Source organism: Lemur catta, chromosome 1, assembly GCF_020740605.2.
Source record: "Lemur catta isolate mLemCat1 chromosome 1, mLemCat1.pri, whole genome shotgun sequence".
NCBI classification, from domain to species: Eukaryota; Metazoa; Chordata; class Mammalia; order Primates; family Lemuridae; genus Lemur; species Lemur catta.
In genome coordinates this window covers 132,774,896-132,790,650 of record NC_059128.1, presented here as the reverse complement: position 1 = coordinate 132,790,650, position 15,755 = coordinate 132,774,896, and the positions used below count along the sequence as shown (strand labels likewise).

The window sequence follows — 15,755 nt, the reverse complement described above, 5'->3', positions numbered from 1 at the left end:
CTGCAATCTTTTCTAAAACACCCTTTCCCTCTTTCTTCAGTCCTGTTAGACTAGGTTAAGTGAAATTTCTCTGTACTTCTAGAATCCCTGCACTACTACACTGTTTAACAGTCATTGATTTATGCATATCTATCCTACCATATACACTAGAGTATGCCATAAATGATGGGTGAATGGGTGGACAGGTGAAATGTTTAACTCCAGTATACCTGAAACCTGATTTTTAAAATGATACTAAAAGGAATCCTAAAACCCAGAGAGAATATTTAGTTCTTTCAAACTAAATATTCTAAATATATTGATAAAAATTTAATAGCTATCCACCACTCTTTTGTGAAAAACACGAGGGGAGATTGAACAAAGACTTCCAAAGATTTCCACTAGCATAAGCTTTTATAATTCAATGACATCATGTTTTTGGTTACTTTCTTTGTCTCGTCCACATCATCCTTCCTATACTTATAAATAACTCTTTCCCTCAGGGCCATCTAATAAAGACTTTATATATATAAATTATATATATAATAATACATAATTACAGCTTTCTAAAATGAATGTTTCCTTCACTCTGAAGAACATAAGCTTCTATCCCAAGAAAGTTCACAAATCTCTTCTTTGCCCCCCAATCTTCACATTTCCAAAAAGTTATTAAAAGGTAATTTAAAGGTAACATGCCACACGTTATGTTCATTAACAAAATGTATGTCAGTAAAACAAAGAATTAATACATGTAACAGGAAAATATGAACAGTCAAAAAATAAAAACAAGAATCTGAAGATAAATGGTACAAAAAGTGGCCATCGTATTTTTAACAACATGTAGGTTGATACAGCAAATTCTCTGCAATTTAGATACACTATACAGATACTAAATTTCCTTTCCTATCCTTGTATTTTTTTCTAAATCCCACAATGTTCTAGCCACACAGGATTACTTCCTATTCTCTGACCATGCCTACCACCTCCCCTTAGCACCTCCTATTCGTACTTAACATTATTTTTTTGTCTGGAATTATTATTTGATCCTTTTCTCCACCAGTCAAATTCCTAGTTATTCTACAAAGCTGTAGAAGCTCTTTGTATGCCTTCATCAACTTCTTACACAAGAATAATCCCTCCTTTCATTATGTTCGCATAACACCCTATAACACTCCATTCAGACTTATTATTATTATATATTATTTCTGGACATAATAATTATTTATTTACTTGTCTTTCTAACTGAGAGTCCCATGTGGAGGAAAAACCCTCTACTTTATAAATCCTTGAATTCCTGGTGTATAACACAATGTTTGATACAAAAGAGGTCCATGGTAAGGGCCCAGTAAATAAACACCTCTAAATTTACCCTTTAAAGATCGATATCTTCTGAAACTCAACAATCCATTTTCCAATCATTTCTGTCATTTCAGGATTACATGCACCTTATTAGACATGTTGAATATATAGGAACAGAATAATACTATTAACTTTTTAAAGTGATATATTCTAACATTAACCATAACAAATCACCAAGAAAAATCCAAAAAACATATATAACCATCGTGTATTTAAAAAAACTATAGGCCTGGCATGGTGGCTCACGCCTGTAATCCTAGCACTCTGGGAGGCTGAGGCAGGAGAATCCCTTGAGGTCAGGAGTTCGAGACCAGACCGAGCAAAAGCAAGACCCCCGTCTCTACTAAAAATAGAAAAAAATTAGTGGGACGACTAAAATTAGGGGGGAAAAAATTAGCTGAGCATGGTGGCATGTGCCTACAGTCCCAGCTATTCAGGAGGCTGAGGCAGGAGGATTGCTTGGGCCCAGGAGTTTAAGGTTGCTGTGAGCAAGGCTGATGCCACGGCACTCTAGCCCGGGTAATAGAGCAAGACACCGTCTCAAAAAAAAAAAAAAAAGAAAGGGAAAGGGAAGGGAAAGGAAAGGGAAAGGGAAGGGGAAAGGGAAGGGGAAAGGAAAGGAAAGGGGAAAGGAAAGGGAAGGGAAGGGAAGGGAAGGGAAGGGAAGGGAAGGGGAGGGGAGGGGAGGGGAGGGGAGGGGAGGGGGAAAGGGGAAAGGGGAAAGGGGAAAGGGGAAAGGGGAAAGGGGAAAGGGGAAAGGGGAAAGGGGAAAGGAAAGGAAAGGAAAGGAAAGGAAAGGAAAGGAAAGGAAAGGAAAGGAAAGGAAAGGAAAGGGGAAAGGGGGAAGGGAAGGGAAGGGAAGGGAAGGGAAGGGAAGGGAAGGGAAGGGAAGGGAAGGGAAGGGAAGGGAAGGGAAGGGAAGGGAAGGGAAGGGAAGGAAGAAAGGAAGAAAGAAAGAAAGAAAAGAAAAAAGAAAAACTATAAAAAGGAAAGTAATAGCAAGAATGAAAGAAAAAATAAATTTCATGATTAGAGAAATACATCATGTTTCTAGAATATTATAAAAAGATATTTCTCTCCCTAAAACAGTATTTCACTGTAACTGCATTGTTAGTCCTAATGTTCATCTGGAAAAAATAAATACACGACACTATTTGTTCTGCCATGTACCAAAATGTATATAAAGACATAATTTAAAATAGTGTTGTACTAGGATAAAAAGAGACAAACATATCAATGGAATGGAAAAACAGCCCAGAAACATACTCAAGTATAGCCAAGAATTTTTAGTAATGATTCAAACAGTATTTCAAATCACTGTGGAAAATCTAGATATTCAGCAATCGTGTTAAAAAGCTGACCAAACAGGTTGGAGGGAAAAACACAAACACCTTGCCATATTCTAAAATTAATACTACATGGATAAAATATGTATATCTAAATAATTCATTCTTCCTTCCACATTTTGTCCCTTCCTCCTTGACTACTTAAAGTCATGAGGTGGGATCAAGCAATCTAAGTATCTATGGGAGGGAGAAGGGGGCAGTTCAAACATGTCTCAGAGGCTGAATAGGGCTGGCTGCCATAAGGGGGTGGGAGCAGAGGTAGGGGGAGGGGATATCAGCTCAAGATGATGTAGAGAAGAATATACAGGGGTGAACTGAAGTTGGGTATCAAATCCCAACAAGGGTGAAAAGGACTGCCATGTAGGGAAGCAGGCGCAACCCAGAGTGGGGTGTGGAGTCTAAACCAGGTTAGGATGGCATCTGCATTAGGTGGTGGCAGCAACAGAAGATTTGTCAATACAATACAATTGACTGTCAATACAACTGACTGATCAAATATAAGTAAATTACTGAAGATAACGGGAGTCAGATGAGAATCAAAAATACGGAAATAAAAAGTTAAAATGAACTTTTTGGATTAGATTTTGAGAAGTCACTCTGAGTTTATGGACTTTGATATATATAGATGGATACAGTAATACATATATAGATGTGTGTATGTGCATGTATATCCATATAATGAATCAAAAGTGGGCTGGGCGTGGTGGTGCATGCCTGTAGTCCCAGCTACTCGGGAGGCTGAGACAGGAGGATTGCTTGAGCTCAGGAGTTTGAGGTTGCTATGAGCTAGGCTGATGCCATGGCGCTCTAGCCCGGGCAACAGAGTGAGACTCCTTCTCAAAAAAAGTATCACTGTGACAAAACAGTTTCCTACATATAAGATAAATAAAGAAACGTTACAGATGTGAATGTGTGTAAATACATATCTCTGTATGTATATTCATACTTTTTTTCGTAAGTATGCTAGCAACATCTCAATAACAATGAGCATGCCTAGTACCCACTTTGGTTTCTAAATATTCTCACCTAAATGGAATCAGACATCCTTGGAGAAATTTTGATTACAGAGCTAGAGCAGGAATGATACAAGATGAGCCTGGAATATACTGTTGTGTAAAAAGTAAGGAAATGCTCACAGAATGACAGAAATATGTCAAAAGACACAGAAGCCAACTTGAAGAGGTGCCACCAGCCAAACCTGAGACAATCAAACATCAAAATAACTACCAGTAATGGAGTATGACCCATAAAATAAAATAGTCATGCATAAGCCCATACTAATATAAATAGAGTGGAGAAAGCTTTTCCTTGCAGCAGAATGTCAACTAAAAAAATGATGGAATTTAGAAAACCACCATTTGCTATCAATCATAGTAATAAATTTAGCCAAGAAACATCTAAATTAGTGAGTAAAAGGCCAAGGAACAAGCTATTTACATACAAAGTATTTCGCCATAAAATGCTTATTGATTATAAAGAGAAAAAAGATTAGCCTCACAGTGGAGACACCTGACAGACACCACCTTAACCAAGTAATCAAGGTAACATCACCAGTAATGGGAAAAACTGAAACAATGTACCACCAGATAGGGTGCAATGAGAAGAATACAGGATCACTTCTGAGCTATTTGTGCCAAAAATACATAATCAGCATTTAGTCATGAGGCAACATCAGACAAATCCAAATGAGAGGCCATTCTCTGTACAAAATAACTGGCCTGTAATGTTCATAAGTATCAAAGTTATGAAAGTCAGGGAAAGACTGAGTTGCTATTTGAGATTTTAAAAAAGCAAAGAGATAAAATGCAATTTGGGATCTTTTTGCTATAAAGAACATCTTTAGGCCGGGAGCGGTGGCTCATGCCTGTAATCCTAGCACTCTGGGAGGCTGAGGCAGGCTGATTGTTCAAACTCAGGAGTTCGAGACCAGACTGGGCAAGAGCGAGACCCCATCTCTACTAAAAATAGAAAGAAATTATATGGACAGCTAAAAATATATATAGAAAAAATGAGCCAGGCACGGTGGCACATGCCTGTAGTCCCAGCTACTCGGGAGGCTGAGGCAAGAGGATCGCTTAAGCCTAGGAGTTTGAGGTTGCTGTGAGCTAGGCTGACGCCACAGCACTCTACCCCGGGCAACAGAGTAAGACTCTGTCTCAAAAAAAAATAAAAATTAAAATTAAAATTAAAAAAACATTTTTAGGAAACCTGAGAAAATACAAATGAGGTCAATGGATCAGACAGTAATAATGCATCGCTATTAATTTCCTGATTGTGATGGCACATTATAGATATATAGGAGAATGTCTTTCCTTATAGCAAATACTAAAGTATTCAGGGGTGACAGGGTATTATATTGGTAAACTGCTGTCAAATGGTTTAGGGGCAGAAAGAGCTCTTTGTACTATTCCTATAACCTGTTATTAAGTTTGAAATTCTTTTGAAATTAAAAGCAAAAATAAGTTTTTTAAAAAATGAACTTTCAAAGTACTAAAAAAAATGTATACGTTAATGTAGGGAAAGATTTTCTTTTATACATGTTTTTTCATTAACATAAAGTATCTTACATATTTATGGGGTACATGTGTTATTTCTTACTTGCACAGATGTGTAATGATGAAGTCAGTGTATCTGAGGTATAGGACACCTTGAGTATTTATCATTTCTATGTGCTGGTAACATTTCAAGTCCTATATGCAATACATTGTTGCTAACTATAGTCACCCAACTCTGCTAGAGAATGTTAGGGCTTATTTATTTTATGTAACTATATATTTGTACCCACTTACCAACCTCTCTCTTTACTTCCCTCTCCCACCCATACTCTCTTCACAGCCTCTGGTATCTATCATTCTATTCTCTATCTCTATGAGGTCAATTGAGAAAGATTTTCTTTGCATGGCATCAAAGGCAGAAACAATAAAAGGTAGTTGTGTAAATTACATAAAAATTTTAAACTTCTCTATTAGAAAACATTTACCTGCTACAATTCCAAAAACAAAAACCAAAGATATAATAAAAATTAAAAACAAATGTTAAATTATGGGCAAAAACATACATTGCATATATATAAGACAAAAGAATACCATCTTCTAATATAAAACACTTTGTAAAAAAATTACAATATTAAAATGAACAGACATGCAAAGTCCACTAACAAACATAATCTTCCAAAAAAAAAAAATTTCAAATATTTAACCTTACCAGTACTCAAAAGAAACTCAAACAGTATTAATATTTTCCACTAAAAACAATAGCAAAGATGTTTTTAATGGTAACACACAGTGCACTTAACATGATAGAAGGTTATAAGCAACCTCACATATTGTTAATGTACTATAAATCGGCAACTGCATTCTAGAGGACAATTTCAAACAACATATTTATTGAAGATTCCAAAATGTTCACACCCTTTTAGACGGATATTCTATTTGTGTATAATACATGCCCCACACCAAACGAGGCCCTTCAATAATAAGCAGCTGCTTAATTAAATTTGCAGTTTATTGAATCCCACAATAATCTGTATACCAGACTAAGTATCCACTAAAAATATAGCACAAATATAGTTTATTGACACAAAAAGATGTTTAGGGTTAATAAGTTTCAAAAACAGACAAAGATATAGGCAAAATGATCCAAATTTTTGTAAGAACATATTATAAGCAAAAATGCAGAGAAAAAATCTACAAGACAATGAATGGGAAGATTGAGGATGATTTTTCCCCCCATTCTTCTGCAGAAAGACTAGGATGATTTTTGTCTGGTATCTTTCTATTTACATCTCTCTGTATTTTCAAACCTTTAAAAAAAATTACATAATAAAGTTTTTTTAATACAAAAATATTTAAAATCTCAAAACTATAATTTCTTACACAGAGGGAACATGTACCTTCAATTAAAAGGCAAAATATACTTAAAGGCATACTGGTTAATGGAAAAACCTTCTAAAATGCAGAAGAGAATGAAAAAATAATATACATATACTAAAGCAAAAGAAATACAGAAAAAAGGAGCAAACATTAAAGGTTTTTTTAAAGGCTAACAATAAAAGTCATATTTTGGGGTATAAATAATTTTGGGGAGAGATAAGTAATACTCTGATATAAGATTTTTTTAAAGAAAGAACATATATTATAATGAATGCTACACAAAATAATGATTAATTCAAATTAACAGACCCTTGATACTTGAAAGAGTAATAAAGGTCATAGTTTTGTTTTGGTTTGTTTTTTTAAGACAGAGTCTCACTCTCTTGCCCTGGCTAGAGTGCCATGGTGTCAGCCTAGCTCACAGCAACCTCAAACTCCTGGGCTCAAGCAATCCTCCTGCCTCAGCCTCCCGGGTAGCTGGGACTACAGGTACACACCACTGTGCCCAGCTAATTTTTGCTATTTTTAGTTGTTTGGCTAATTTCTTTCTATCTTTTCAGTGGAGACAGGGTCTCGCTCTTGCTCAGGCTGGTCTCGAACTCCTGAGCTCAAGCGATACTCCTGCCTCGGCCTCCCAGAGTGCTAGGATTACAGGTGTGAGCCACAGGGCCTGGCCAAGGTCATAGTTCTTAAAAGATAAATCTATAAGGATTAAAACAGTCTGTAAATGTTAAAATACTAAATACCTAGATTTATAAAAGGTAACAAACGTATAAAAAGTAACAAAATTTTGTTTGTTTTGTACTCCTATAACCTTAGTAGCATATATTTTAATAACTACAGTCTAACATAGTAATCCTATTTTTTCCAAATCTCTCTAAAATTTGATGGAGATATATAATTTAAATTTTCTAATGGACACTTAGTTTTAAAATAGAAAAAAATTCTTTCCACCTCCCAGGTTTTTTTTTGAGACAGAGTCTCACTCTGTCACTCAAGGCTGGATGGAGTGCAGTGGCATCATTGTAGCTTCACAGCAGCCCCAAACTCCTGGATTCAAGCAATCCTCCTGCTTCAGCCTCCCATGTAGCTGGGACTAAAGGCACATACCACTACACCAGGCTGATTTATCTAATTTTTTATAGAAATGGGGTCTCACCATTACCCAGGCTGGTCTTGAATTCCTGGCCTCAAGCAATCCTCCCACCTCTGCCTCCCAAAGTGCTGGGATCGCAGACTTTAGCCACTGCAACCAGCCATCTCTCAATTTTAAAACAGAAAAAATTATAGTCAAACAGTAATAAAATAATTTCCACTGTACCTTATTATAACGATCATGTGGGACAGACTGTAAAACAATTGGTTCCATTGTAGAAACATTGGCAAACTGTACCTCTGGAATATATAGGGCACAAACCACATGAGCCCAGCCTAAAAATAAATAAATAAAAATAATGTCATTTTTATCAAAAATAAAGTCATTAGCTCCCTAAAGAGATCCCTTAAATTCCTATTTAAGTAAATGTACAACAAAGACATTAACAAATTCTCATTACTTACTTCCATTGCATGAGAATAGTCAAACCACTACTGACAAAGCATTCTTAATCATTTCTCCAGTTATTAATCACAGTAATATAAATAAAGGGAAACATTTATAAATTTGGATGCTGGAACTGACATTTCTTATAAGGGCAGACTAAATATTCAGATCAACCCTACTTCTGAGAACCACTATAAAAATAGTTACAAAATGTTTAATACTTAAGATTGTAAATGTCAATACTGAAGTTTTAATTTTGTATCAAAAAATTAGTATTTTGAATATGAATATTAAAATTCATTATCTTACTATTTTAATTTTAAATATTTTAACAATTGATATTAAATACTAATGTTTCCTTTAATTTTTAAAATGGGACTAAAGGTATTAAATAGCTGATGTGATCGTGAAGAATTACTGAGCTAAAACTGGAAAAAGATGGAAGTCCTGGGTTTAGCTTTTGGCCACTTTCAGGTCAAGGAACATTTGCCTATTTCAGAGAAGACAGCTGTAAGGATGAAAGGTGCCTTCTGTCAAACTCAAGAGGCTAATAGTACAGCGATGTACATCCACAATCAACCAAGGGAGAAGGAAAGTTAGTAAACCCCTCACTCACTCTTTTTAAGTTGCGATGATGAAGGGCTACAAGCCGGGAGTAAGAATTAACTGAATGTATGTAGGCCCTCAAAGAGATCATACCTGGGCTTTCATCATCTCAAACTCTAAAATTTAACTACGGTAGTCCTAAATTACAAGCACCTCAAGGCACCAAACAGATGCAAATATACATCCTCTCTGGAGGAAAACAATATCATCCTGGCTACAAATAATTTATACAATTTGTTAACTATAATATCCAGCACAATAAAAGTATCAAACACATGAGAGACCAGACAACGTAAATTAAAACCAGCAGAAACAAGAAAATCAAAACATCAGTATTTTGGAGTTATCAAATACAGCCTGTAAAATAAGTACGCTTATTATGATCAAATATAATACACATAAGGAAAAATTTTAAATTGCTGCAAAGAACTGGAAACTGTAATAATAAATAAAAATGCCAGGCGTAAAAACATACAAATTAAGAAATTGATGGGTGAGATTAACAATGGTTTAGACATGGATAAAAAGAGAATTAGTGAGCCGGGCGCGGTGGCTCACGCCTGTAATCCTAGCTCTGGGAGGCCGAGGCGGGTGGATCGCTCGAGGTCAGGAGTTCGAGACCAGCCTGAGCAAGAGTGAGACCCCGTCTCTACTAAAAATAGAAAGAAATTATCTGGCCAACTAAAAATATATATACAAAAAAATTAGCCGGGCATGGTGGCTCATGCCTGTAGTCCCAGCTACTCGGGAGGCTGAGGCAGTAGGATCGCTTAAGCCCAGGAGTCTGAGGTTGCTGTGAGCTAGGCTGATGCCACGGCACTCACTCTAGCCAGGGCAACAAAGTGAGACTCTGTCTCAAAAAAAAAAAAAAAAAAAGAGAATTAGTGGGTAACAAACTAAGTCAGAAGAAAATATCCAGAACGTTAGCACATGACACAAAAATATAAAATACAAAAAAGGGAGCAGGAGATATGAAAAATACAATAGGCAGGACTAACATATATCAAAGTCTTAGAGAAATATGAGAGAGAAATAGCACAAAAGCAGTATTTGAAATAATACCTAAAAACTTTCCAGAAGAAAAGAAAGACAGCAAGCCATTGACTAAAGAACAACTATAAATCAAAGGGGTTAATAAAAATAAACACCAAGGCACATTAGTAAAACTATGGAAAACTAAAGGAAAAAAATAAAATCTTAAAAAAAATCAAAAGGCAAGTTCATCAAACAAACAACTGGATAAATAAATAAAGCCAGAAAGTATCTTTTGAAGATTTTTTAAAAGTTTAAAGGGAACACCAAACTATTTTCTTCAGATAATTAGCAAAAATGATCCAAGAAGGAAGTTCTAAATTGAAGAAAAAAATACAGACTGGTAAACATGCAGGTACTTGTAGTGGATATTGAACATATAAAACAACAATAATGCCCTCTATCATTTAAAATACATATGACTGCTTACATTAAAAATCAAAACATTGTCTGGTAGAGTTTGTGATGTATGTAGCTCTAACACATTTATAATAAAGATTGGGGAAAGAACAGAAGATACCTTTATGATCTTTTTATACATTTTGTGTGACTGAACTTACTGGTATGAAAATTATAATCCCTAGAACCACTACATACATAAATATAAACATTTGTAAATACAAAAAGAGATATAGCCCCAAAAGACAATTTAATGCAAATAATTAAATTTAAATTCAATACTAAGTTACGTTACTGAAATGATTAAAATGCAGTAATAAAAAATACTCGATCCAAAGGAGGAAGAGGGAACAGAGGAACAACAAGGGGAAAAATCAAGGTTAAGAAGGAATAGTAGGAGACTTCCACTTCTGTCCAAAGCGGAATAACAAGGACCAAATTTATTTAGTCTTCTGCATGGAACAATTCATACATTCCATGAACAAAATACTTGAGACAATGATTTACAAGACACTGGATGTCAGGTAACAAAGGACGACAAGCCTAAAAAGACAAGAAATAAATGAGGTGAGCCCTAGGTTTGCCCCAGCTTATTGTCTTGAGATTTTTTCTGGCAACAGCACAGGAAAACTCCCAGAATCTGGGAGTTGGAGCTAAGACTCTGGTGAAACCAAGGCAGCAAAAATTGGCAGGAGAAGAGTATTGAAAATAAAAGCTCTTCACAGAAAGAGAATCCTAGAGATATGCAGAAGGTACCATTTGTGTATTCAGCAGAGTATTGATCAGTGCATGTATAAGAAAATAAAGTGAGACTGGGGAAAGATCCACTCAAAAGGAACAGTGACCAGCAGCCAAAGAGCCAAAAACAGTGCCTGTTTCCACAAGCCAGACTGGAAAAACCCATAATTCACGGGGTAAAATACTCGGGAAGGTCCTGCCTTGGTAATGGGGAATAATTACCCCTAGAACACACACTGTTCCAGACCCACCTGACAAGTCATAAGAGCAGGACTTGAAAGGATCAAACTGTTTCCAAAGAACTTAACTGTTTTTCAGAACAAAATTCAAGAAGATTTATGGGAATGCAAAAATATCTAGATTTACAACAGCAAAAATGGTGGAGCAGGCAGTTTACAGGGGCAGATCCCATCACAGAAACATAAAAAAAAAAAAAAAATCGAGCAGGATTGTCAATTTTATCAGAACTTTGGGAAACATGAACACATGTTTAACATCTCTAATCATCAGAGAAATGCAAATTAAAACCACAGTGAGATATCACTTAACCCCAGTGAGAATGGTTTTTATCAAAAAGTTCCAAAACAACAAATATTGGCATGGATGTGGAGAGATAGGAGCATTCATACACTGCTAGTGGGACTGCAAACTAGTACAACCTCTATGGAAAGTAATACAGAGATACCTCGAAGAACTAAAAGTACACCCACCATTTTATCCAGCAACCCCACTACTGGGCATCTACCCAAAGGAAAAAAATTCACTCTATAACAAAGACATTTGTACCTGAATGTTTACAGAAGCACAACTCACAATAGCAAAGATGTGGAAACAACTCAAGTGCCCATGAATTGATGAGTGGATTAATAAAATGTGGTATATGTATACCACAAAAGAAAATGGTGAACTAACACCTCTTATATTATCTTGGCTGGTGCTAGAGCCCATTCTTCTAAGTGAATTATCACAAGAATGGAGAAACAAGCACCACATGTACTCACTATCAAACTGGTACTAACTGATCAACACTTATGTGCACATGTGGTAGTAACATTCACCCAGTGTCAGGCAGGTGGGCAGTGGGGGGGAGGTGATGGGTAAATACACATCCAGTGGGTGCAGTGCGCACTGTCTGGGGGATGGGCACACTTGTAGCTCCAACTTGGGCAGTGCAAAGGCAATACATGTAAACTAAATATTTGTACCCCATAAAATTTTGAAATAAAAAGAAAAAAGGTTACTGCAACCAAGCAAAGACTGAGTCAAGGAAAAGACAACCTAAAAATGGTGCAAAATCTTTGGGCATTTTTACTTTCCTTTGACCCATGCCTGCCCTAGGTTCCAGTGTGGAGCCCTGGTTCCTGATTTTAGAAGGAGGAGAGCAGAGTTTGCAAAGAATTGTGTTTCTCTGTTCCAAAGTGGCTACTGAAGGACTGATGCTATCTATGTGCTTGTCTTTCTTCCTTCTTGTGAAGAACTCAGGATAGAAAAGTCCCCTCAAAATCACTGTAAGCCCAGACAAACAACCCACAAACACCTGGAGCAAAAGATTACTGGTTAAGACACATAACAGAATGGCAACAGTCTGGCGGAAAAAACTGGGGAGAATTTGGCACATTTAAAAGGACCTGAGTGTGCTGGGAGATGTAGAGAGCCACCGGCATGTGCATTGCAGGACACGTCTTCAGAAAAGAACTGACGCTACAGACCCTAAACTTTAATCTATGGTTGGTCTCTATGTACAGTGTAAGCAGGGAAGAAAAAGCTAAGGCAGAGTTATAAACTAACTGGTTGACCACTGAAGGAATGCCCAGCACACAGAATATCTGCAAACACTGGGAGAGGGTTTTTTTCCTTTTTAATTCTCATTTTCAATCACTATTTGGCACCTGGTGTCCAAGGAAATCTTTGTCAAAACACAAACTGAAGACAAAACAAGAGATACAGAGAATTCAGACATATGACAAACACGCACTTTACAAAAAGCTGCTAGGCAGTCACTAAAAAAAGAGGCTCAACCAACACCAAGAAAGTAATACAAAAGGATCTACACTGACATAATCACCAATGTTAAAAGCTAAGGGAAAAGAGAAAATCTTGAAAACATTAAAAGAGAGGCTATTTGTCACATATAAGGAATACTCAATAAGAGTAACAACATAGCATTATTTTATTTAAAAACACTTTTAAAATGGCTTTATTAAGGTATAATTGGCATAAAAGAAACTGCATATATTTAAAGTGTGCAATATAATAATTTTCTTGTTTTATTGTATTTAAATATACATAAAATTTACCAACTTGGTCAATTTTGACATATGTATATGCTAGTGCCCCTTTGTAAACACTCCCTTATTCTCCTCCCTCCCACTCTGCTCCAGACAACCACTGACCTACTCTCTGTCACTGTGGAATACTTTGTATTTTCTAGAAATGTAAATAAATGGAATCATACAGAGAAAAAAAGAGTAACAACATATTTCTCATCAAAATACATGCAGATCATTAGGCAATGAGATGGAATTTTTAAAGTTCTGAACAAAAGAAACCTATTATCCAAGAACTCTATATCCAACAAGACTATCCTTCAAATACAGAGAAAGTAAGACATTCCCATATAAACACAATCTGAGGGAGTTTGTTGCAGGTAGACCTTCCCCACAAGAAGTAGTAATAAGAATGACACTAGACAATAACTCAAAGTCATACAAAAAAATAACTCCAGCAAAGATAACTATATAGGTAAAAATAAAAGCCAGTATTATGACATTTCTAATTTATACTTCTCCTTTTTATTTCCTACATGATTTAAAAGACAAAAACAATTACTATAGATCTATGTTAATGGGCACACAATATATAGGGATGTATAAAAACACAAATTTTGAGCAAAAACCCTTAAGGGGTATAGCTGTATAGAAGGAAAGATTTTTGTCAGCTATTAAAGATAAACTGGTATCAAACAACCTTATTACCAAATTAAGGATGTTGGCTGTATACCCATGAAAACAGCAACAAAAAAAAATCTGAAAGATACACACAAAAGACAGCAAGGAATAAAAGGGCACAATACAAAAATAAAACAAAGAAAAAGAAGGCAGTAATAGAGAAATTCCAGAACAAAAAGGGCAAAAGACACATAGGAAAAAGTTAGTAAAATGACATAAACTGTTCTTTATCACAAAGAACTTTAAATGGAAATGGATTAAAGTATCCAATCAACAGATAGAGTTTAACTGAATGGATTAAAAAAACTATTCCAACTATGCTGCCTACGAAAGATTTATTTTATATTCATAAGCACAAATAAGTTGAAAGTGAAAGGATGGAAAAAGATATTCCATACAAAAAGTAACGAAAAGAGAGCTATGATATCTATACAAATATCACACTAAATAGACCTTAAGTCAAAAAGTCAAAATTGTAACAAGAAACAAAGGACAATATATATTGACAAGTCATTTATTCAAGGAGATGGAAAAATTATAAACACATACAGACCAAACAACAGACCCCAAAATATACGACTGACAGAACTAAAGGAAGAAATAGATAGTTCTATAATAATAACTAGAGATTTTAACACCCCACTTTAAATTATAGTTAGAACATTCAGATATATAAATAAGGAAACAGAAAACTTGAACAACACTATAAACCAATTAAACCTATCAGAATAATCAAATTAATGCACAACTGGTATAAACGCTAGAATTGGTCAAAAAAATTAAAAAAGACATTAAAGCAGTTATTGTAACTTAATTCCTTATGTTCAAAAAGTTAAGGAAGATATAAAAAGGATCCACATTAAACAGTAAACAATTACTTAAACAAAAATAATGAAAATTCATTGTGGAATTTATAATATATTAATAGATAAGTGCATGACAACAATTGCATAAAGGCCAAAAAAAGAGAAATGGAAGTATATTAAAGATCTTATACTACGCATAAAGTGATCTACCACTCTAATAAGGAAAAGATATATACTTTAGACCTTAAAGAAATGACTACCCTAACACAACAAAACATACAGCTAATAACACAACATAGATAAGAAAACAGAATCATAAAAATCACAAAAAAGAAAAAAGAAAACAAAAAACAAATAGGACAAATAAAAAATAGCTAGATTGTAGATTTAAAACTAACTTTATCATTAATCACAATAAATATAAATGATCTAAACACACCAATTAAAAGGCACAGACTGTCAGCATGAAGATATTTAAATGGTTAATGAGCACACGAAAAGATGCTCAGCATCATCAGTCATTAAGGAAATGCATATCAAAAAGAAAATGAAATACCATTTCACAACAACCCAAATGCAAAGCAAAAGGCAAACAATACAAAGTGCTGACAGGGATACAGAAAAATTGGGAACCTAATATACTACTGGTGGGAATGTACAATGGTACAGACTGACAGTTACTCAACAGATTAAGAGAGAGTAACCACATGACCCAGGAATTATACTCCTAGTAATAAAATCAAGAGAAATGAAAATATTTCCACACAAAAACTTGTACAAAAATGTTCACAGCACTTTTATTTATAGTAACCCAAAACCTGAAACAACTCAATCAACTGTAGAATGGACAAATTTAAATGTGGTATATCCATATACTGGATTTATTATTTGGCAATTAAAAGAAAGAACATGGATAAATCTGGAGAATAGTACGCTAAGTGAAAGAAACCAGTCCCACAAGTCCATATATGATTCCACTTATATGACATATTCACAATAGGCAAATCCACAAAGATATAAAGTAGATGGTTGCCTAAAGCAGGGGCGTTGAGGGGAAAACGAACTGACTGCTAATGGTTACAGAGAATCTTCTGCATGACAGAAATGTTCTAAAATTGATTGTTATA

The 15,755-nt window shown here is 35.2% G+C and overlaps 1 protein-coding gene across 9 annotated transcripts in view; it reads right to left on the bottom strand.

Moving 5' to 3' along the window:
* Window positions 1-15,755, bottom strand: part of MLLT10 (MLLT10 histone lysine methyltransferase DOT1L cofactor) — a 177,750-nt gene that overhangs the window by 96,574 nt on the left and 65,421 nt on the right. For all 9 annotated transcript variants that reach the window (XM_045534591.1, XM_045534583.1, XM_045534573.1 and 6 more), the window contains one exon: window positions 7,878-7,987. In XM_045534591.1, coding sequence (XP_045390547.1) covers window positions 7,878-7,987 — 110 coding nt within the window. The remainder of the gene's footprint in view (window positions 1-7,877; window positions 7,988-15,755) is intronic.